The sequence below is a fragment of the Leishmania major genome, chromosome 21 (genome assembly GCF_000002725.2).
Source record: "Leishmania major strain Friedlin complete genome, chromosome 21".
Lineage (NCBI taxonomy): Eukaryota > Euglenozoa > Kinetoplastea > Trypanosomatida > Trypanosomatidae > Leishmania > Leishmania major.
Window position 1 is genome coordinate 337,527 of NC_007262.2, and position 21,144 is coordinate 358,670.

The following is a 21,144-nucleotide window of genomic DNA, read 5'->3' on the forward strand; positions in this document are numbered from 1 at the left end:
GCCACGTCGTTGTATGTCGCGCACAAACACGTTTTCCTATCATGCGCAGAGAAAGCAAAGACGAGGCCAAAGGCGAGCTGTCGCCGCGCACTCTCGGTGCCAGCATCTGCTGCATACACCTCACGCTTCCCTTCACGTCTCTCTCTCTCTCTCTGTGCGTGAAGGTTAGCAGCACCCGATGCAAGCTACATGTCGCTTAGGGCTCGTCATGTGGAGGGGCAGCCATCGTCGTTGGTATAGCTGTCGTCAGGCACGTTCCTCACCACGTACACCAGCGCTGGGGGCATTGTGGAGTGCGCGCCGCATGCGGCACTCGCCGGCGCTGGAGCGTGGCGCTGGCGACTTGAGGGCCGTGGTGCGACTGCCGCGTGGCATGTCCCCGTTTCAGCTGTCTCGCGCTACTGTGCGGCTGGGGCAGCAGCGCGACGCTGTGGAATCTCGCCCTGACGGTGGTAGCCACATTGATCATAGCCTATCCCCTTCCACTACCGTCGAAGGTGCCCCCTCGTCGTCCGCGCAGCCAAGCGAGCAGCTAGCGCCGTGGCCAGTCGACGCCTTCGAGTTCAACGCCGTTGCGGCACACGGCGGACACGACGTTCGTCTAGCCTGGGACGCCATTTTTTCCTCCTCCGACTCGGCCACTGCTGACGCTAGCGGCAACGAGAGTGCCACATCCACACTGACGGGTGCCGGCGCTGTGCGTGATGCGACATCATCATTGCTCGACACCGCGTCTCGGACGATACCGAAGCTGTCTCTTGTCACTCTCGACACGATTCGGCAGCTAAAGATAGCAGAGGAGACGGCAGAGGCGCAGGCGGCGCTGCGCGGTGGCGGTTGGGTGTGCACGGGATGCTGGGCGATTGTGCGCGCAGACTGCAGCGACAACACGAGTAGCGGTGCGTCCGACTCAACTGGTCTCTCATCCTTCCCCCGCACCATCTGCCCTGCGTGCCGCACACTGCGCCACGACGCGCGCATGTGGTCGTGCACAGTGTCTCTGCGTCGTCGGCCCGATCTCTGGCAATGCAGATGCTGTGGAGAGGCAAACACGCGTGCTGCCGCGAACTGCCGCTGCTGCGGGGTAGCACGCTCAGCAAGCATTGACACAGCGAATGATGATCAGGAGGAGGCTTTCGTGCGCATGACGATCGCCGTCGAAGTGGACTCATACCCGATCGGGCATGTCGTCGTCACGCGAAACCGCACGACGCGCTGGCGCTGCGGGGCTTGCCGGGAGGTCAACTCCCTGCAGATGGCGGTGTGTCGCCACTGCGCACGCGAGCGGTTTGCTGTCACGGTAAGCTGCCCCACATGCGATGCCCCGCGTGTTTTGTCAAACGCGGTGGTGCTTGGTGGCGGTGGGGCTGACGCACACTTGACAAGAGGGTCCGACAGCCACGCAGTGCTAGACACCGTCTCCCCGTCATCTGCTGGTACCGCTGATGCCTCTGGGGGCGGTCACACGGCCACGCCACACCCCTCTGCACGCGTCTTTGGCCCCGAAAACTGCTATTCCCCGAACTCGACGCAGCTCACCTGTCTACAATGCCGCAGCCCTCTCCATGGCGGCCGCGTGACCACCGTGAGCGCAACGCCGTCGTGGTGGTGCGCATGCGGGGTTGTGAACACCATGACGGCGTACAGCTGCGTTCGTTGTCGTCTGCCGCGTGCCTTGGAGTGCCCTGAGAAGTTGCGAGCTCTTCTGCGGAGCGCCGTAGCGGATAGTGTCTCAGCGTCACCGCCTCTGCCGGCACAGGATCCCGGTGCTGCACCCGACTGTTCTGAGGCATCACCGAAGTGGGACTTCAGGTCTTGCACGAACTGGATGTGCGACAGCTGCTGCGGCGTGAACACTGCTTCATATCAAGTGGTCGCGGAGAGTAGCTTGTCGTCTTTCTCGGACGCGGCCTGCCCCGACCACACGAAGCGCGGTCGTCGGCTGTGGATGCGGCACGGCGACGCAGAGTGTCGCCATTGCGGTGCCCCGTGGCATCATCAAGTCTTGCTGGAAAGCAACTCCTGGCGCTGCGCGTGCCACGCGCTCAACTCGCGCGCCGACGCCTTTTGCACGAGCTGCGGGCTTCCGGCGCTGGATGGGGTTCGGCCGGACATGCTTTCCTCCTGGTCTAAGGGGGACTGGCGATGCCCATCGTGCGGCAGCCTTTGCTACAGAAGTCGACAGCGGTGTTCCTGCGGCACACCTCGCCCACCGGCACGGCTCGGCGGTGCGACATGATATCGCTGGCCTGTAAACGAGGGCACGGTCGCATGTATGTGCGGCAGCGTCTGGCGGCGATGAACAGGAGTTGCGCACATGAGTTGTGCAACCGTTCTTGCAGAAGAACTTAGATGCTCTATCATGAGGCCTGCAGTCGCGTGAAGCCGGAAGAACAACCAAGAGAGAGTTTGGCCACACGCAGGCACACATATACAATGACTCACATGTATGTTTTGCGGCATGCATCTGTCTGCCGGAGCCGATATGAATGCCCCCTCCCCCCTCAGCGCAGACGGCGTGCTGGAGAGAGGGAGAGCCTCACGGGATGGGCGTGAGAGGGGTCACGCAGATGCGGAGACACCTCTCTTCTCTATGTGCCTGCCTTCTTGTCGTCTCATCGACTCCTCCCCAATCCCCTCGTTCACCCATGAAAGCTAGCATGACTGTGAGGGCACCTGCGACCCCTGGCGCGCTTCCAACTGCACTCTACCCCCCCCCCCCCCTTCTCCACCCACACCCGCACCGACACTCTTCTAACCTCATCCCCCGCTTACGTAGGAGCCACACTGGAGGACGTCTGCGCCTCTTTCTCTTCTCCTGGGTCCAGCCAACGCTCACGTCCGCGCTGCACACGTGCAAGCGAACGGGTGCCTGCAGCTGTATGCGTCTCTCTTTCTTTGGGTACATGTATGGCACAGGGCACCGCCCACATCCTTTTATCTCCCTCTCTGGCCAGCTCCTACCTCTCCCTCTCATCTGCTTCAGCTGCCATATTGGGGGGGGGAGGAGAGTGTCGGCCGCGTAACGTCGTCAGGCGCTGGCGCACAGACACAGAAAAAAACACCGGCCTTCTGAGGGTAGCTGTGTGCATTCCCACCACCTATATCCCCAAACCTCGTGCATATCAACAATCCTTGCCGCCGCCGCCGTTGTCGTCCCTGCCCGCCTGCCCTCGCCTCTGCACACGGGAACAGATACATGCAGCGATGCTACAATGTGAGGTGCGCCTACGAGCGGTGAGTGATGCCGCATCCCCGCCTCTCGTCTTCTCCTCTCCCGCGGCTGGCACGTGTGAGATCAGCCCCCACCCCACCCCCTCCGTTACGACGAGAAGGCGTTTGCTTTGCCGGGGGTGGTGCGCAGAGAGCGGGTTCGTGGCCCCTCCGATGTGGGCGGGGCCACGCGTGCGTCGGCGCCGTCCTCCCCTGTGCCCCTCACGGAGCTCTTTTATGCTCGCCTGTCGCACCCCGCAGCCGGGAAGCTCGATGGGCGCTTGTCTGCTCTGCTCTGCTCTCTTCCCCCCACCGCGCTGCCTCGCACGGCGTGGGCGCGTTGCCCTCTTGTGGGCGGCCTCCGCCATGCGTGTCGGGCCCGCTTCCGGCCGCGGCGTTCGGGTATGTAAATACAGACATGTGTATGTGTGCGCGGTAGCTCTCTTCCACCCCCTCCCTCCTATGCCGGGGGGATGCCACCTGCTTTTACGGCCTTGTCTGCCCGTTCAAGGCAGCCCCACCCTGACCAGCCTCCATCACGTCCGCCACCGGGTGCGAGACAGCGGATGAGAGGAGGGGATGGGTGGGCCCTGCGCTGTCACCGACTTTGACAAGCAGCTAAGCAGCGATTCCGCAAAGGCGGCCCACAGCGGTCCTCTCCCTCCCTCCGCCCATAGCGGGCGACGCCCACAACAGGCCAGGGGAAGGAGGGGTGTCGAGCCCCGCACCGCTCCAACTCACTCTAAACTGCCTTCTCTTCCTTCCTACCGACTCTCTCTCTCTCTCTCTGACCTCACATCAGCGAGGGCAGGAGGTGGTTACACGGACGCCCACACAAGAGCGGCTTGGCGACCTTTGCGTGTAGAACACTCCGCAACGAGCCCAACCCCTCTCCCCCTCCTCGCACGCGCACGCACCTCCACCGTAAGGCATTCGGTGCTCGCACATATCTTCCGACACTCGCAATTCGATAGAGGACGCTGAGCACAGCGGACGAACGACACAGACAGAGGGGGACGCACAGCGAGTCGTGGTTTTACGACTTGCAAGCACACCACGCATACACACATTGGTGTGTGCGTGCGTGTTTTGTGTGCGCGTAGACGCACTGACAGCTCCCCTGGGGGTCCGCCTCCTGTTCCCCTGTCTCTTTTCATGCTCGCGCGCACTTTCTGCCGCGACTCGTCTCGATCAGAGGGCAGCATCTCATTGTTTCTCGCTCTCTCGCCTGTAGGAAAGGCTTCGGTTGTTGGGGTTGGCACCGCTCATTTCCGTGTTCTTTTTCTGCTTTGGGGCACCATCCTGCCGACCCCCTCCCTCCTCTATACCTGTCTCTTCTCTCTCTTCGGGTTCGGGTGTGGGCGTCCAACGCGGCCGCTTGTCGAGAGCATCATCGCATCACCTCCACTCGCTCTCGGCTTCTTGTTCGTGTCGGTCTTTTCAGTCGCCCTCTCCCCCTCCCCCACACTACTATTCCTTCTCCCCCGTGTGCCACTCTCTCATACCACGACTCTACCGCCTTCCAACCCCCCTCTCATCCTCATCCCTGCCCCGCACACGCTTTATGTTGCATATACGTGACCGTCTTTACTTTGGTATCTTCTCTCTCTCTCTCTCTCTCGTCTTTGTAACTCGCGCGTGTGAGCGTCTGTCTCTGCATGAGAGTGCGGGCTCTTCGCTCCTGCTCAGACACGCTCTCGCCACCCCCACTTACTTCCCCAACCTTCACCTTCCCTCCCCCAAACTCTCTGGTCAGGGCGGCTCAAAATTTTAGTTCGTATTTCCTGTGCGCTTCGTCTGCCTTCTGCTTGCTTTTCGCGCTCCGCGATCTACACACTCTCGACGCTCTTCCCTCCCGCATCGCCATCCCATTCGGGCGATTCTCCGCGAAGAGGGAGGCTGCTGCTCGGTGCTTCAGGTTATGTTTGTGTGTGGGTGGCGGTCTCGGTGTTGTGCTGCGGCTCTCCTTTCTGGATTGTCGCTTCTTCTTTGCCTCTCATTTCGTGTCTACGGGAGCGTGAGTTCGGTGGCCTGGAGTGGGGTGGGGAGGGGGGCCCGTTTGGATTCCGTGCTTGCTTCGGCGTGTGTACATTCCTCCTGAAGACCGCCACCGCCTCCACGCCACTCTGTAACGCAACCGCGCTATCGATTTTTTGTTTGTGTGGCGACTGGACTCTCTGCACGCGCTCGGGCGTGTGTGTGTGTGTATGTGTGTGAGTGTGCTTTCTTCTGGTCATTCCTTGTGCGATCATCTCCTCCTCGGTGCTCGCAGTGTGTGTGCGTGCGTCGAAGCGGTTGACTGCGTGACGTGTCTTCCGCTTCGTTTTCGTTCTCTGGTCGACCCTACTCGGACACGTTCGCCCCTCCCCTCTCGTGTGGTTTTCCCCCTCTCTCCAAATTTACTGTCCTCCCTCAGCTTATTGCCTCTCTCTCTCTCTCTCTTTCGCTCGCTAAGAGGGACAAAACCGCCATTGGCAACAACGCCGGCACCATCTGGCCCTCTCACGCGACCCTCCCAATCGCCGCCATCGCCGCCATCGACGGTGCCGTCCTCCTTCCTCTTTCAATTTGCTCTGCTTTGCTCGTCTCGCTCCTTCCCTCCTTTTTCTCTGCCGCACACCACACGCACGCGCCGCTGTTTTCGGGGTGGAGGGTTGCGAGAGGGCAGCGGACCGGGCAGATCGTCTTGTCGGACTCTGTTGCTTCGTATCGCTTTTCGGCTGTGTTGCACTGACTCGTCCCCCTTCTGTGCGTGATATCGCGTCGCACCTCAGCCGCGACCCAGCCGCTGCGCCCCCCTCCCCTCCCCTCCCCTCCCCTCCCATCTCCCCAGTGGCCAATCCTTCGGTTACTTCCTTGTTGGGCATCCGAACGCCTTTCTGTGTACGTGTTTCTATGCGAGGTCCTTTGTGCGCTCAGCCCCTTCATTTCTTCCTCTTGGCCGAGGTGTACGTGCGTGGTGCTTCTCTCGCCACTCTGCGCCGGTGTCGCTCTTCGCCATCGCGTGCTCCACATACACACGAAGGCCAAACCGCCGATACCCCCCCCCCTCTTCTCCCACCACCTACCACCGCCTCTCCCCTCCCTTGCATTCGGGTCTGCAAGCCCGACTGGAGGTGCATGCACATACGCACACACACACACACACACATAGATATATACATATACGCACACATATATATATATATATATATATGTGCGCGTGCCGGTTTGCTACTCTTCTCCCGTTTTTATTTTTGTCTTTCACCCATACGTCTGCTCCGCGTCCCCACGGCCACCGCCGCTGCCATTACCAGCTGCTCCCTGCCGCCCCCTCCCCGACTCCTTGTCGCTTCGTTGTGCTTTACCGCTTGTCTGTGTGCATGTGTGCGTGCATTGATATCCGCGTGACTTGTCCGGCATTGCTGCCCCGTGTATCCCCTCCCCCTTCTCCCTCCCCCCTTCTGCACACACCGCTTTATCTAACGACCCTTTTAACCCTCAGTTCTGGTTTGGTGGTTGCTCGCGGCTCTCGCTTCAGTCAGCCCCCGACGCGGTGGCTGCCATCCTTGTTGCTGTGACCCTTGTCATTTTCCAAACCTGCATCCTGAACACGCCCCGCCTTGTGTGGTGCACCACCTCTCTCGCCTTTCACGCAGGTGCCTCAGGGCTCAGAGAGAGAGAGCAACACGACGTCGTTCGCCTCCTTTCTCGTCCTCTACCCTCGCGCTTCGTCTGTGCCGAGTGCGTGTCTTTTCCCATTCGCCCTCTTCCTCCCATTCGGTGTGACGCCTTCGTGTTGTTGTTGTTGCTGTTGCTGTTGCTGCTGTTGCTGTTGTTGCTTCGTGCTCAGGTTTCGGCAGCATAACGGTGTGCTCGCGTGTAGCGGAGCCGATTTTTTTTTTCGCGGGTAAGCGCCAGTGATCTTTTTGTTTTTGTGGAGGAGGAGGAGGAGGGGAGGGGCTCTACCCCTTCTTCCCTTTTCTATCTGCTCACTTTCGAGCCTCTCAGCCTTTCGGTTGCCGCACCGTTGCTGTTCGCCAACCTCCGCCCTCTCGTCGCGCCCCTTCTTTGTTGGTCTCCTCTCACCCCTTATCCCATATCCCCATCTTCCCTCCCCCCTTCTACCGGAGTGACGGTCCTTCTGTTGCTTCTTTTTCCTTCGTCGTGAGGGTTGGGGGGTTCGCGTGTTTGCCTATCCGCCGCCGTGCTTGTGTCTGCGTTCGTCTCCATTTTTGCTTCTCTGTCTCTGGCGAAGGTACCCTAACCTCGCCTCCTGCATTGCCTCCTCATCGGGACCGATGGTCACCGCGCGGTCATCACCATTACCTGAAGCTTCTTTTTCTTTCTCATTGTGGTCGTTCATATCGGTTCAAGTAGGGTTGCGGGAGCGGTTGCCGACGCGTTTTCTCCATCTTCCCTTTTTCCACAAGCTCCCGTTGATCATCATCATCATCATCACTATCCTCTGTGAAGGAACGAGAGGACGCCCTCAGCTCCCTCCATCTCCCCTCACCCACGACAACGGGAGCACAACCCCCGCTCCCCCCACACCCACCCACCCACCCACACGGAGTAACATAATAACTGCAATACCCGCCCTCCTTCTCTTCCCTCCCTCATTCCTCTTACTCACTCCTTTTTGCTTCAGATTCGTGAAGTGTTTCTGATTTTGTCTTCAGTGCCCCTCTCCTCGCCTCCTCCCCTCCCCCCTCTGCTGCGTTGCCACTCGTAGTGCCACATACGCACAGACACACCTTTGTGTGTTTCGTTCTGTTTTGCGCCCCCTTCTCTGCCGTGCCTGTTTCTCGCCCATCTGCCTCTTGGCTCACCGTGTGACGGCTCGGCCTTGCCTTACCACCGCCCTGCGCTCTTTACTTCCTCCCTCTCGTTCTCCACCTGTCCCTCTGCACAGCATCCATTCACCGTCGTCGGTGTGTGCGTGTGTGTGTGCGCGCACAGGCAGCAGCTGCGCCGGCCAACGAGGGAGCGAGGAGGGAACGCAGCGAGTCGAACCTACGGCTAGGGAGAACCAAGCGGTCTCTAGCAAGCTTTACGTACTCTGCGGCAGGCATGCGCGACGGCGACTGCGGTGAGGCGCAGTCACTGCCTCCGCCGGTTGTGGAGGACGCATCTGCCGCGGTCATCGCGGATGCGGTTGACACAAGTCGCCACGACCTCTCTTGCTCTCCATCGGCAGCGACGGAAAATTCGACGCTTGCATTCTCGCCGCCGACGCAGGAGCCAACACCGTTGCCGACGCCTGCCGCGCGGCTCTTTGCTTCGCGGCCCACCCCGAGCGCCTCGCCACTCATCGCCGGCACACGACCATCGCGCTGGCCGAGCACCTCGCCGCTGCGCTCTTGCGGAAGTCCCATCGTGACCTTCGCGCCATCGACCCGCTTTGATCAGTGCCGCCAGCGCACCAATGTGGCGGTACGGCGATCGGATGACGTGCCGCACTTCGCGCTGCCGATCCCCTTGCTAGAGCTGCCGCTGTCGTCCACGTGGGCCTCATCAGGGCAGATGACGGACTCCGCGTTGCGGGCCATTGGACTACAACAGCCCCGCGTCCTCGCCGGAAGCCCACCCACGCCCTCGCCACGGCAGACCCCTTCGTCTACGCAGAGCGAGGGCCTCAGGGACTTTGCGGTGGATGACTTCAGCGACACTGCATCCTCCGCTGACTCTGCGTGCTCTACAAATTCGTCATCGACGATGCTCCTCGACAGCGACATCCCTGCCGTGCGGCCGCGCACTCCGCCCTCACTGGCGCTTGGACTTTCGATCCCCAGCGTGGTTTTGCTAGTGCCGCCGGACTGCAAGTACTCAGCTATTCCCTCGGTGATGGATGAGATCGACAGCTCAGCTGTCGCCGCCGTGGACGCTGCTACGAAGACAACGCCGCCGTCGCTCGCGAACACCAGGGACGTGTCATTCGCCCTGCTCGAGCCAGAGAAGCTGGCGCGCACAACAGCCCGTTTCCTCACTGAGACTGTTGTCTCGATTCGCGAGCAGTGTCACGTGGCCAGCGCGGAGACGGCAAGAATGAGCGTTGCTCTCGCTCAATGCCGCAAAACGGCACCAGCGGCGTGCCTGATGGACACGTCACGCCTGACGAGTATGAAGGTGCCACCACCACCACCACCACCACCACCACCGCTTCTCGAGAGCCTCTCGCTGTCGTCGACCCCCGAGGTGACGCCGTCTATACCACCACTGCTGCTGGCGCCGTCGCCGCCGAACTCAGTTGAGCTGGCAAACTCGAAAATGGTGCTGCGGGTGCCTGACACACCCAGCAAACGACTGCACGCCGCTCCTCTCGATCCCGTCTGTCCCGGCAACAATGTGGAGTTGCTGGTGAACGCCGCAGCAGAGGTGACGACCCTGTGGCAACATAAGTCCTCGCCCACCGCCATTGTACTCTCGCGGTGGGGTGGCGAAGAGATCGATGAGTCCCCACACCCTACTGGCTCTCCGGCCGACAAGGCAGCAGCGGCGATATTCACGGCGACAATCGCTGAGGTATCTTGTGACAGCAACCTCGGCACCGGGGCCATCGATGCGCAGCCATCGAAAGCTACCACGCCGCCGCACACGTCCTGCGTGGCCGCACCCAGTAGCGGCGGTAGCGACGCTAGTGACAGGTGTGAGGGCACAGTGGAGAACTTCTGCACTTCCTTCGCCGGCACTGAGCAGGTCGGCGAAGACGGCGCGGCCGTGACCACCCATCCAACACCGCATCCTCCGCCACTTCCTGCCGAGATTCGCTTCCCTCATGACCAGGAGCGTTGTGCCGTCGACTCCGCCGCTGCGGCGGGCACGGCGCGACTGCGGTCACCGAGCAAGGCCCACACACCTTCGAGGCCGCGTCTTTTTCAGCACCCGCTGAAGTGTTCTCCAGGCGTGGCCACGCGCAGCCTGGCCATGGCCTTCGGGGCGGGACGATCCCCGCCCTCGTCCGCCGAGTCGCATGTGGAAAAGGACGGCGGAACTCATGAGAGGCTCTCGCAACCACCACTGCGCATCAACGCTGCGAGAGAAGCTCTACAGAGCAGCTGTGAAGGACCTGCTGCTATTTCTGTCGCCATGACCAGCGGCATCGCTCGTGCCGCGTTTCAGCACCTTGGCTGTGCCGTGGTTGAGCAGGACGACAGCGCCGACGCCACTTCACCGGCGAAGCAGCCCATTCACAGCGGCAGCAGCAGCAGCCGCAGCTGTGACGTCGGTGCAGGTACGCCGTGCCTGGTGAAAGCACCAAAGGATGCCGCGGCAGCAAGCTCACCACTGCCGCTGGCATCACCGACACCACCGCGCTCAGTGCTAGCGACAGGGTATCTGTCGTTGTTCCGCCTCAGCGGTGACCAAGGCAGCAGCCACCTCCCTCGGTGCCCTCAGCGACAGCTCCCGATGCAGCCGATAACGCCCTTCGCCAAAGATATCACCTCTGCCACGACGAGCAGACCTCATCAATCGTCGTCATCACCCGTGCGGCAGCCAACAGGGGGCCTCGATGTATCCTTGTTGTCCCTCACAATGGAGTCCGGCTCTGCACCAAGGCGGTCAACGAACTTGTCTCTTTCTGGCACACCGTTGCAGCACGCGTTCCCGATGCTCTGCGGCTCCCCGCACGCCTTGACAGCGACGATCGCGACAGCACGTCAGTACTCCGGTAGTGAAGGGTCGAGAAGCCCTACATCTACGGCTCGGAGCGGGCCCAGGCTCCTCTCTCCGTTTCCGCCGCTCAGCCGCAACGCGCCGTATGGCGGCTCGGCCCCAATCTCGCCAAAGGGGGCTGGTACGACAGATGAATAGCGACGGCGAGCACAGTTCTGCATCCTGCTCCACCGTACCCGGACACGTTGGTCATCCACACTCCTCTGCAGCCGAGCGCGCCCCACTGCTGTGCGGCACAGTAACGAGCGGAGCACCGGGTAGCTGGCCTCTGTGTGGTAGATTGATCCGTTCCGCGCAACCACCGCTTCTGCTACGGCACAGCTCCTCTTCGTCATCTGGTGTAACCTCTCCGTCTTTGAGGTGTGTCTGAGGACGTTGGGATGTGTGCAAGGGCGCATTGCACCTCATCTTTCTCTCTGAGAGGACAACAACAGGACCGCAACGCCGCCGTCTTTTATCGCGTTCATCGCTGCGGATGCTGTGGTGTACAGTAGCACACGCACGCGTGGACTCTCTCTCTCTTTTCCGCTTCGTGACTACTTCGTCGCTCCTCTGCCCTTCCCCCCTTCGACGACCTCTGTCTTGCCTTTGCCGTTGTAAGGAGTGCGCGTGCATGACGGACTGCTGCTGCTGTTTGTACCTCCCTTTTTCCTTTTTGTTACATCGGTTTCTCTCTCTCCCTACTCTTCTGGGTAGGAGGAGGGAGGGGGAGGGCTACCTTCCGCACCTGTCCTCCACCGTATGTATAGCCGTGTCTGTCGGTGTAGCATGCACCTCTCCTGCGTGTAGTAGCCACGTGTATGCTTGGGTGCGTTGTGTGTCTTGGTACTCCTTCAGTCCATCTCTCTCTGTTCTTACCCTGTCTTCCTCCTCCGCTTCTTTATTGTGTAAGTCTGTGCTCTTATCTACCTGTGAGTGTGCGCGCGTCTGTGCCAACTGAGGTCCTCCTCGACCCTCTTCCTCTCCCTCCTCACTGTGTGTCCTCCCACCCTCGCGTCTGCGTTGCGGACGGGCGCGCACCAGACCCGTGCCCACAACACAGGCGAGAATGAGGCGATGAGGTAGAGAAGGAGAGGGTGGGGTGGGGTGGGTGTACCACATCCGTGTGAGTGCTTGTTTATATCTCTGTATTTCTCTGATCCTCTTCCCCACTCCCGTCTTAGGGCGGCATAGGCGGCGCAGAGCTCACCATCGCCGGCCTCCGCCGTTCTCCATTTCTTCGTCTTTAAGGGGCGTCTATGCGCAGACGTCTCCGTGTTGCTCCCCGCCCCCTTCTCCTCGCCCTGCGCATCTGCGTGTTGGCCTTGCCGTGCTGCTTGCAACCACCAGCACCACCACCACCACCCCTCCCTTTCCTTTCCTTTGCTCGACTTCCACACAGTTCTCCTCTCATCGCCGTTGTGCGCCGCCTGTGCCGTCTCGCGTCTCTCTCGCGCGACAGCTGGCACCCCCTCCTGCCCCGTCTGCCTTCCATCAGCCGTCGTCTGTAGAACGCGACGCTGGATGGCGTGTGCCCAACGCGCCGGGCACACACGCGGTCTCTATCTGTTCTCTTCTTCCCTCTCTCTCTAATTTGCTGTGTGTGTGCGTGTGTGCCTTGATAGCTTCTTCCCTCGCGCGCTCACTCTTACCACTCGCCAGCATTCATTTTCACGTGCGCAGAGGTTGGCCGTGCTCCACGCGCACAGCGAAACAGCAGCGGAACCAACAACAGCAAAATGAGTGGTTCAACGTGCGTGCGGAGATGCTTTATGAAAGCGGCACACGTGTACTGCCACGCACGCGCACGCAAACACCGTTGGTGTCTGCACCATCTTCGATGAGTTGTTCATCGCTCTGTCTGCGTCTGTGGACGTATGCGTGCTTGTGTGCGAGTCGGTGAGGCTGTGGGAGCTTCACCGTCTGCCACACACGTTTTCCATGCATCTCTTTCTCGCACACCTCCGGGGCACGGAGGTGGTGTTGGCGGAGCAGGGGAACTGGTCGCTTGCCACCGGCATCTTCCTCCCTACCACTCATGTGCTGTTTTTCCCCGCCCCCACCCCACTCAACACGGCGGCTGAACTTTCCACGCATCTGACGTTCATCTCCTTGTTTGTGCTCTCTGAAGCACTTCCTTGCGCATGCGTTCACTTGTTTTGTCTTCATGCACGCTTCCCCCTTGACCGCGTGTGCCTCGCCTGCGGTGACATCCTGCCTCCATCGCCACCCAGTCGTGCTCTCACACGCTTACTCGCTTACATGCAACTACGGTGACGTCCACAACGTTCCATAGCTTGGTGTTATCGAGCAGCGGATAAGAAGGGCGTCGCGCTTCCGCTCTGCAGTGCCCCGGTGAGAGAGAGACGCAGGGGAGCACAGACGAGGAAGGGGCGTGCGAGAGTGTGTCTCTGGAGGAACAGGGAAGGAGGAGGCGGCGACACACACACACACACGCAGAAACGTGCACATTCGCTGCGCTCATCCACCTAAGCATTTTTCTTTTACCTTGCGAGGCGGCATGGCCTTCTTCCTCAAGGCCCTTGGCCTGTCTGACAGCATCCCGGGCTTCCCGTTCACCCCTGCCGCCAATGACCCCGGCCGCACCGTGTACACCTCGCCACGGATGTGCTGGACGCTGCGGCCTGGCACACAGAGCGACGATGCGCAGACGAGGGTGTCCATCTTTACCTGCTCTGTTTCTGCGGCGGCCACGGCAGGCAGCAGCGGTGACCGCGAGCTGATCAAGCAGCTGGCCCGAAACACCATGCGCCGCGCCAAGAGTCTTATGATCCCAGGGTTTCTCAAGTGTCACGGCGCGGTGGAGCACAGCGACACGATCTACATAGCCACGGAGCCGTGTGTGGCGCTGAAAGACGTTTTGGAGAGTTTAGAGTTGCGACGGCACTACTGCGGAGAGATGGAGGAGGAGTACGCCGCCTCCGTCGCGTACGGCCTGGACACAGTGGGTGGCGCACTCGGGGCGCTTCAATCGAACAGGCTGGTGCATGGCAACGTACACTGCGGGTCGATCTTCATCTCCGCCGCATCGGGGTTCTGGCGGCTGTTCGGACTGGAGTTCATATCTGCGGTGGACGAGGTGGCGAAGGGCGCCCCCGGCTGCCTCTTCGAATCCGCGCGACGCGCTGGAATGGTCGTCGGGTATCGCTGCCCGCCGGAGCTGGGTAGCAGCAGCGGCGGTGACATCGGTAGTGGGGATCCTGTGGTGGCCGTGGACGCCTGGGGCCTAGGCTGCTTGCTGTTCGAAACGGTGGGGGTGACGGCCGAGGAGGCGATGAACGGGAGGCTGAATTCAGTGGCTCGCAACCTTAGCGCGGCGGAGCTGCGAAACGTGTGCCGCCAGAGCCTGCCGAAGTCTCTGCATCAAGGCTGCAGCCACCTCACAACGCCAAACCCGCGCATGCGCACAACCGTTGCGGCCTTCGTAGAGAACTGCGAGTTTGTAAAGAAGAGCCCGTTTGTGCAGTACATGAAGGCGCTGTCCGGGCTGCTGCTGATGGATCGGTCGCAGCAGATGCGGCTGGTTGAGTCGCTGGCTGAGACGGTGGAAAAGTTTCCACTGCGGGCGTGCCTCTGCTTCGTGCTACCGCGGCTCGGCGAGCTTGCCCGCACTGCTGCAAAGGCCGGTGGCAGCTCGGGAGCGATAGGGGTGTCGATCGGGCCGTTGGCCGACCCCGTGCTGAAGATCTCGGAGCGCACCGCCGCGGGCGAGGACTTTGATACACATGTCACGCCGGTGCTCGTGCAGCTTTACCAGTCGGCCGATGTGCTGCTGCGCTACAAGCTACTCCTAGGCGTCGAGGCGTACGGCGCGAAGCTGTCGTCCACAGCGCTGAACAACGCTATCTGGCCGCTCTACGCCAAGGGGTTCGCGTACTCGGCGCCCAGCGTGCGGGAGTACAGTGCGCGCGCATTGGTGCACCTCGCTCCGCACATGTCGGAGAGCATCCTTGGCGACCAGGTGCCGAAGGCCCTGGCGCAACTGCAGCGCGACGTCGATGGAGCGCTGCGCGCCAACGCCACCATAGCTCTCAACCTCATCTCTGAGCACATTACACCTCCGTCGCAGCGGGCGATGGTGATGCTGGCGTACTGCTGCCCGATGCTCCGTGACTCCTTCGAGCCGTCACGCGTGGCGGCGCTGCGGTCGCTGCACGGGTCGCTCGAGTGTTTGTCAGCCAAGCAGATCGCCGAGTCGGTGCTTCCAGTCATATCGCCACTGACCGCCGACCAAACGTCCGCGGAAAGTCGCACGGCTGCGTTGTCGCTCCTGAAGGCGTCCATGGCGAGGTTGGAGGCGCATCACAAGCAGCTCTCTGCGCAGCGGGTGACTACCGCTGCTGGCGGCCCCGTAGCTGCCAACAGAAGCACGGATGCCTCGTCGACAAGCACTCCTGTGCCTGCCGCTGTACCGGCTGGGACTGCATCAAGAGGATGGAGCCTGCTGGAGGGCTTCACCATATCGTCCGCATTGTCCACTGCCGGTGCTGCTCCGCAGCGCGTCGATGCTGTCTCGGCTCCCGTGCCGTCAAGTGCTTCTAGTCCGCTGCGCCCGACCCCGGTAGCCACTGTGCTGCCGACACCGGTGGTTGATGCGGCTTCCTCAGTGGGGGGCGGCGGCAGTGGCTGGAGCGACGACGATGAAGCTGTTGCGGCGAGTGAGGACGACGGCAAGGGCAGGCCCCACGCTTTCCGTGAGAGCTCGCAATTTGCCAAGTCTGCCGCGCCACCACCGAGCGCGCCGACGGCGCCCTTCTTTGCCGGCACGAAGTCAGCGCCTACTGCTGCATCTTACGCTGCCTCTCCAGTGAATGCTGTCGGCGGTGCTCACGAGTCTACATCATCTCTCACGGGGCTTGCATCCTCGCCGCCGTCGCAGCCTGTCCTGACAGTGCCGAACACTAGCAGGGTGTTAAGCCGACCCGGCATCAGTAGTCTAGTCGGCGGCACCGGTGGAGCCGCGCGTGTCGGTGTCAGTGGTAGCACTGATTCCGTCACTGCGAGTGCGTCTAGCGGGCCGATGAAGCTGCGCAGGAAGGGCGGTCTCGGGGCAGCGCGACTGGATTGAGAGAGAGGGGAAAGTACAGCGCGTCTGCATGGTCGCTTGCCTATATGTGCACGGAGAATAGCTGGACAGCTGCGCTACCACGCGAACTCCCAGTCCACTATCAGACACCATCTTGTTGACCCCTTCTCACGGAGGCGTGCTGGTTCCGCGGAAGAGGCGGGGAGAGAGAGGGCATCCCCCTCCTCCTCTCCCTCCCTCCACACACACACACCCGCCTTTCCACAGTCCTCCCTCCCTCCCTCTCGCTTCGCTGTAGGAGGCGGTGCTGCCGTTTCGCGAGAGGAGCAGCAGCAGCAGCAGCAGCAAGGGCACGGGTGTGCCTGCACGCTGTGCACGGCTTGCAGGTTCACGGTGCATGCTGCATGGGGACGATGAAACCATGGAAAGGAGGTAAAAGGGAGTTGAATCGCGCGCTCTGTGTGTGTGTGTGTGTTGGTGTGTTCTCATTCAGGCCTTTGTCTTGATTGCCCGATCCTCTTCTTTGCTGTGCGCGTGCACGGGCGGTGATGATGGGCGTTGTCCGGCATAAAGGAGGGAAGAGGTGAGCCGTGGCAGTGGCCGTGTTGGCGGTTGTGCTGATCCGGAAAGACGGTGCGTCTGTGGTGCCCATCGATAATGTGTCGCTATTTTGTTGGGTGGGAGGGAAGGGGAGGTGGGGGGCCGTCGCTTGATGGGCAAAGTGGGGATGGGGTCTACTTGGGGCTGCGCAGAAGCCCCTCCTTCCCATCGATGGGCGCGCGGCGCTTGCCCCGGCTTCCTTGTCACTGTCACTCGCTGTCTGCATCGCTCTCTCCCCCTGTCTTTGACATTCGCCCGACCGCTGCTGCGCGTGGCCTTCCTAAGAGTGGAGGTGGGGGCACGCAGCGGGTGTGAGGCGGCTTTCTCTGCTCGCCGTTCTCGCCAACGTGCCACCTCCTCCCCTTTTCATTGTCCGAACACCAACGCTGGGGTGGAGGGCGGCGCGCGCTCTCTCACGCTTCTCACGCTTGCGCGTGTGGTGTCGCTCGCCGGAGCATCCTCACCCCCCCCCCCCCCCCCCCCCCCACACTTTCTTTCCCCCTACCCTTCTCTTGGCCCTACGCTGTCCACCGCCACCACACAGCTACCGCATCGCCCGCTTCCGCCACTTCGACATCTCCGTTGGGGGTGGTGTTGGTGGTGGTCCTTCACTGTTTCGCTTTTCCTCGTAATCGATAGTCAGCCTGGTCATGAGCACCCCCAAGACATCGCCGCGCCACCGCGGCCGCGATGGCAAGTCGGACAACAAGTCCGGTGGTACTGCTGCCGGGGGGTCCAAGCCGTCTACGCCTTCCGGTGCCGCCACTGCTGCGAGAGGTGGCGGCGGCATCGGCTTCTCATACCATCCAATTCATAATCTGCAATTTCTCAAGGAGCTCCTGCGGCCGTCTGCGGCCAGTCGCATCGCTGCCGCGGCGCGCGCCGTCCATGTGGACGACAACCATGGTGCTGCGGCCGGTGCCGCTTGTGGCCCATTACCGTTGTACGCCAGCGCGCTCGGCTGGTCCGGCGCCACCGCGTCGTCGCTATCCCCTCCGCCGCCTCCGTCGTACGGGTCCGCCGTGCCGCCCTACCAGCCGACGGGCAAGGGCCCGGCACCACCGCCGTTTGCAGAGGCCAACGGTGCCACGCCCCCGAGCACCAACAGCTTGGCTCACAGGCATCTGGATGTCAACGCCCTCGCCTCCGCGGCGCCGTCCGTCCCGTCCCTGCCACTTGTGCTAGAGTGCGCGACGCAGCTGAGCGGTATGTTGGCCCGTTGGCGCGTGAGCAACGAGGGCGAACGACGCCGTCCGCCACCGCCACCTTTCGCCCCAACACCCGAGTCCTCGTACAGCCCACCCGCTCGGCAGGGCAACCAAGGTGGTGCCATGGCCCCAACGGCAGCTGTGTGCGCCGCGGCGGATGCAGGGCGGCCGCTAAAGTCGACCCCGCATCCAGCCGGCGGTGGTGGCACCACAGTACCGCCACCGGCCCGTCCTTCGGCGCAGCGCATCCTGCAGATGATGGATTTGATTCTATGGTACTGCCTCTCCACCGCCGAGGATGCGCAGCTGGCGACGGGTGGCCGCTCACGCGGGACGAGCGGTATGGCGACTCCGGCACCCCCTCCCGGTGCCACCGCCACTGGAGCTGGAGGGGTCTCCAATCAGGCTCTGGGCGGTGGCAGCAGCCGCCCGTTTGGCCTTCGTGGCGGCCGTGGCGGACGGTCGGACAGCGTCTCGGTTGCTGGTGGGCGTCCAGGCTCCGCTGGACGCAACGGCAGCGGCAGTGCAGAGCCTTTGGCTACGCAGGACTGGCTGGACGGCCGCATGTCTTCCGCGCCGCCGACCGCCGGAGCACCGACCATCACCATGTCGGATGACCAGTTGGCAGAACGACTCTTCCGTCCTGCTGTGGATGCCGTTGTGCTCCTGCAGGGGCCGCGCAGCCAGCTGATGCCTTCATCATCGTTGCCCTCGTCGTCGTTGTCGCGCTCTCAGGTCGCAGACGCGGCGAGCCGCATTAGCAACAGCAGCGCCGTCGCCGTCGCTGCGGATACAAGAGGTGGCCTAGCACCAACGCCTGTCGAGGACGCCACTGACAACGACGCCGCCACAGCGGTGGAGCTGCAGACGATGGCGCTGTGGACTCTGGCCGCTGTCCTCGTGCGCTTTACCGACTCCCCGTTCAACGCCACCGTCTTCCTCCCTGTGCTGTTCCCGCAGGTGGACGTGCGCAGCCTGGCTGGCGCAGCGGTGCGCCACCCTCTTCTGCAGCCTCTCCTCCGCGGGGACCCGCGCAACACCTCACTTCTATGCGGTGCGTCAGCGGCTCTGACGGCGCTTCTGCACAAGCTTCGCTCTACGTTGCAGTACGCCGAGGAGCCGCCGACGGGCCGCCAAGCGGCCTTTCTCTCCCTTGCTGCGCAGTGTGGCACGATCCTGACCTCACTTCACGAGAGCCTGTGCTGGGGGCTGGTGCAGTCACAGCAACAGCAGCCACAGAACGCCGGTCACGGCACTGTGTCAACGACCCCGTCGTCGGCTGCTGCCGTGCCGCTTCTCAACACATACGCGACGGTTGTGTCGGTCACCCCGTACCACCGCTGTCCTCGCTCACGCGAAGTCGCCCTGCGGACGCTGCAGCTCCCCGTGATGCACTCCTTCCTGGCCCACGACGAGGTCGGCGCGTTCGTGCCCGCAACTGTGCTTGTGTCCAACATCTTGAAGAACGACACGATGCGCGTGGCGGCGGCGCAGCTGCCCGGGATGACCGAGACGCAGGCTGGGCAGCAGGGTCGCAGTGAGGGCGATGAAACCCCAGCGGCTGGAGGCGACCGTGCTGCTGTTGCCGCGAGCTTCCTGCAGGCGGTGCTGAGCCACGCTGACACCCGAGTTGAGGTGTGGCGCTGCATGGTGCCCCTCTCTCGGCTGTATCCGCGTCTGGTGAACAACGAGTTTGAGGCGTTAATGGCCGCCTCGGTGAAGGTGGCGTCGGCGCTCACGGCGTGGGAAGCCGCTGAGGCAGCCGCGGAGGCGGCTGCGATGGCGAGCGTCTCAGTTGTCGCGGAGCGTGAGGACGACCTTAATTCGCAGGGACAACTCTCTCCCGCGCCGTCCGCTTCCGCTACGCTGTCACGCCCCACGCAATCTGCCTCCGGGGGCGGTGGCAACAACGCCGAGGAGCGGGGCGTACCGCCGCCGATGTACGGGGAGGGAGAAGGTGCCGGTCCGGATGCTGGTGCCGCGCCACTGTCACTGCAATACAGCCGAGCGCCAGCAGCCTCACTCGACGCTTTCGCAGAGTGCCTGCGCACGTGGTTGCATTACATGGGCTACGTCTGGAAGGCGTTCGACGACAACGCCAGTGACCCAGCGCAGCGGCCAGAGGGGCAGGTCGACCGAGCCTCTGTGGAGCACAAGCAGCGCATCCATGAGGAGTTGCTGCGTCCCGCGATGCGGCTGCGTCGATGCGGCGCGGACGTGCGTACCATGACGCTTCGGTGTATTGCACAGATCGGGAACGCATACATGTCCACTGTGGCGGACCGCAGCTTGTGCGAGGAATTTGTGGCGTACGTGCAGTCCTCAGCAGCGGACGCGCAGCCGCGTGTGCGCGGGGAGGCCCTGACTACTTTGGGCGTGTGGCTCTGGCAATACACCTCGATGGACGACTTTGCCTGCGTCGCCATCGACAGTGCCGTGCACTCGCTTACGACGGATCCAAACCCGGTAGTGCGCACCAAGGCGGCCTTCGCGCTCTCCAATGTGACCGGGCGGCTGCCGGAGGGATCGTGCGCAGTCGTGCGCAACTCCCCAGACTACATCGCGACGCTCTGCCGCATCGCCATGCACGCGGCTGTGATTGACACGGAGAGCGGTGTGCAGGGCCATGGCATCCGCATGATGAGCCACCTTCTCCAGGTGCTCACCTTCGAGGAGCTGATTAGCGAGGTGGAGGAGTTCGAGGAGGGCGTTGCCGAGGGCTTTCTGCGCGTGCTGTTGGAGTGTCTGCGCGCCAACAACACGCGTGGCGGCCACAATACCCACCAAGAAGGTGACAGCGTAGGCGAAAGTGGCGGTACCGGTGCGGCTTCTCTGCGCTATGCCGTGCCGCGCGAGGCGAAGCACCGCTGGAACGCGGCGTGCGCTCTTGGGATGGGTCTTTCCCGCGAGGAGGTATTCGAAGCGGAGCCGAAGTATGCTGTGGAGGCTGTCGAGGCGCTCTGCACTGCCGTGGTGCGCGACCACATCTTCAAGGTGCGCACCCAGGCTGCCGGGGCCCTCGCCCGCATCCCGGGCCACTGCCTGAGCGGCACCTACACTGCGACAGACATGACACCAACCGTTGTTGCCTCGCTGTGCAAGGCGCTGGAGACAGCGACGTCCACCGAGAACTTCCGGCAGTACAAGGAACAGGGCTCACTGCACGATGCTCTGCGCTCTGCCCTGGCGGTTATGATGGCTTCCACCACCCCCAGTAACGAGCTGGAGAAGGTGTTCACGAGTCACCTGAAGGTGCTGGAGAAGGAGGGGCTGTTGTAGGACGGGGTGGGGAGCTCGGGGCGCGAGTGCATCGAAGGCGCAGGCGCCGTGTCTCCCGTGGGGGGGGAGGAGGTGGTGGAGGAGGTGGAGAAGGAGGGCACTGACGCCACGCCGCACGTCTCGACTTGACAGACACCGCCGCAAAAGCGAAAGACATAAAAG

The 21,144-nt window shown here is 62.4% G+C and overlaps 4 protein-coding genes across 4 annotated transcripts; all 4 read left to right on the forward strand.

Annotated features, from left to right (window-relative positions):
- Nucleotides 1-208: 208 nt before the first annotated feature.
- Nucleotides 209-2,239, forward strand: LMJF_21_0865 (conserved hypothetical protein; the record flags this gene model as incomplete). Its single annotated transcript, XM_001682978.1, has 1 exon — nucleotides 209-2,239. The coding sequence occupies one exon, from the start codon at nucleotides 209-211 to the stop codon at nucleotides 2,237-2,239; it is 2,031 nt and encodes a 676-aa protein (XP_001683030.1).
- Nucleotides 2,240-8,265: 6,026 nt separating this feature from the next.
- Nucleotides 8,266-11,007, forward strand: LMJF_21_0870 (hypothetical protein; the record flags this gene model as incomplete). The annotated part of the gene is made up of 1 exon (XM_001682979.1): nucleotides 8,266-11,007. The coding sequence occupies one exon, from the start codon at nucleotides 8,266-8,268 to the stop codon at nucleotides 11,005-11,007; it is 2,742 nt and encodes a 913-aa protein (XP_001683031.1).
- Nucleotides 11,008-13,369: 2,362 nt separating this feature from the next.
- Nucleotides 13,370-15,937, forward strand: LMJF_21_0873 (conserved hypothetical protein; the record flags this gene model as incomplete). The annotated part of the gene is made up of 1 exon (XM_001682980.1): nucleotides 13,370-15,937. One exon carries the CDS (start codon nucleotides 13,370-13,372, stop codon nucleotides 15,935-15,937), a length of 2,568 nt encoding a protein of 855 aa, XP_001683032.1.
- Nucleotides 15,938-17,145: 1,208 nt separating this feature from the next.
- Nucleotides 17,146-20,982, forward strand: LMJF_21_0875 (conserved hypothetical protein; the record flags this gene model as incomplete). The annotated part of the gene is made up of 1 exon (XM_001682981.1): nucleotides 17,146-20,982. The coding sequence occupies one exon, from the start codon at nucleotides 17,146-17,148 to the stop codon at nucleotides 20,980-20,982; it is 3,837 nt and encodes a 1,278-aa protein (XP_001683033.1).
- Nucleotides 20,983-21,144: the final 162 nt, after the last annotated feature.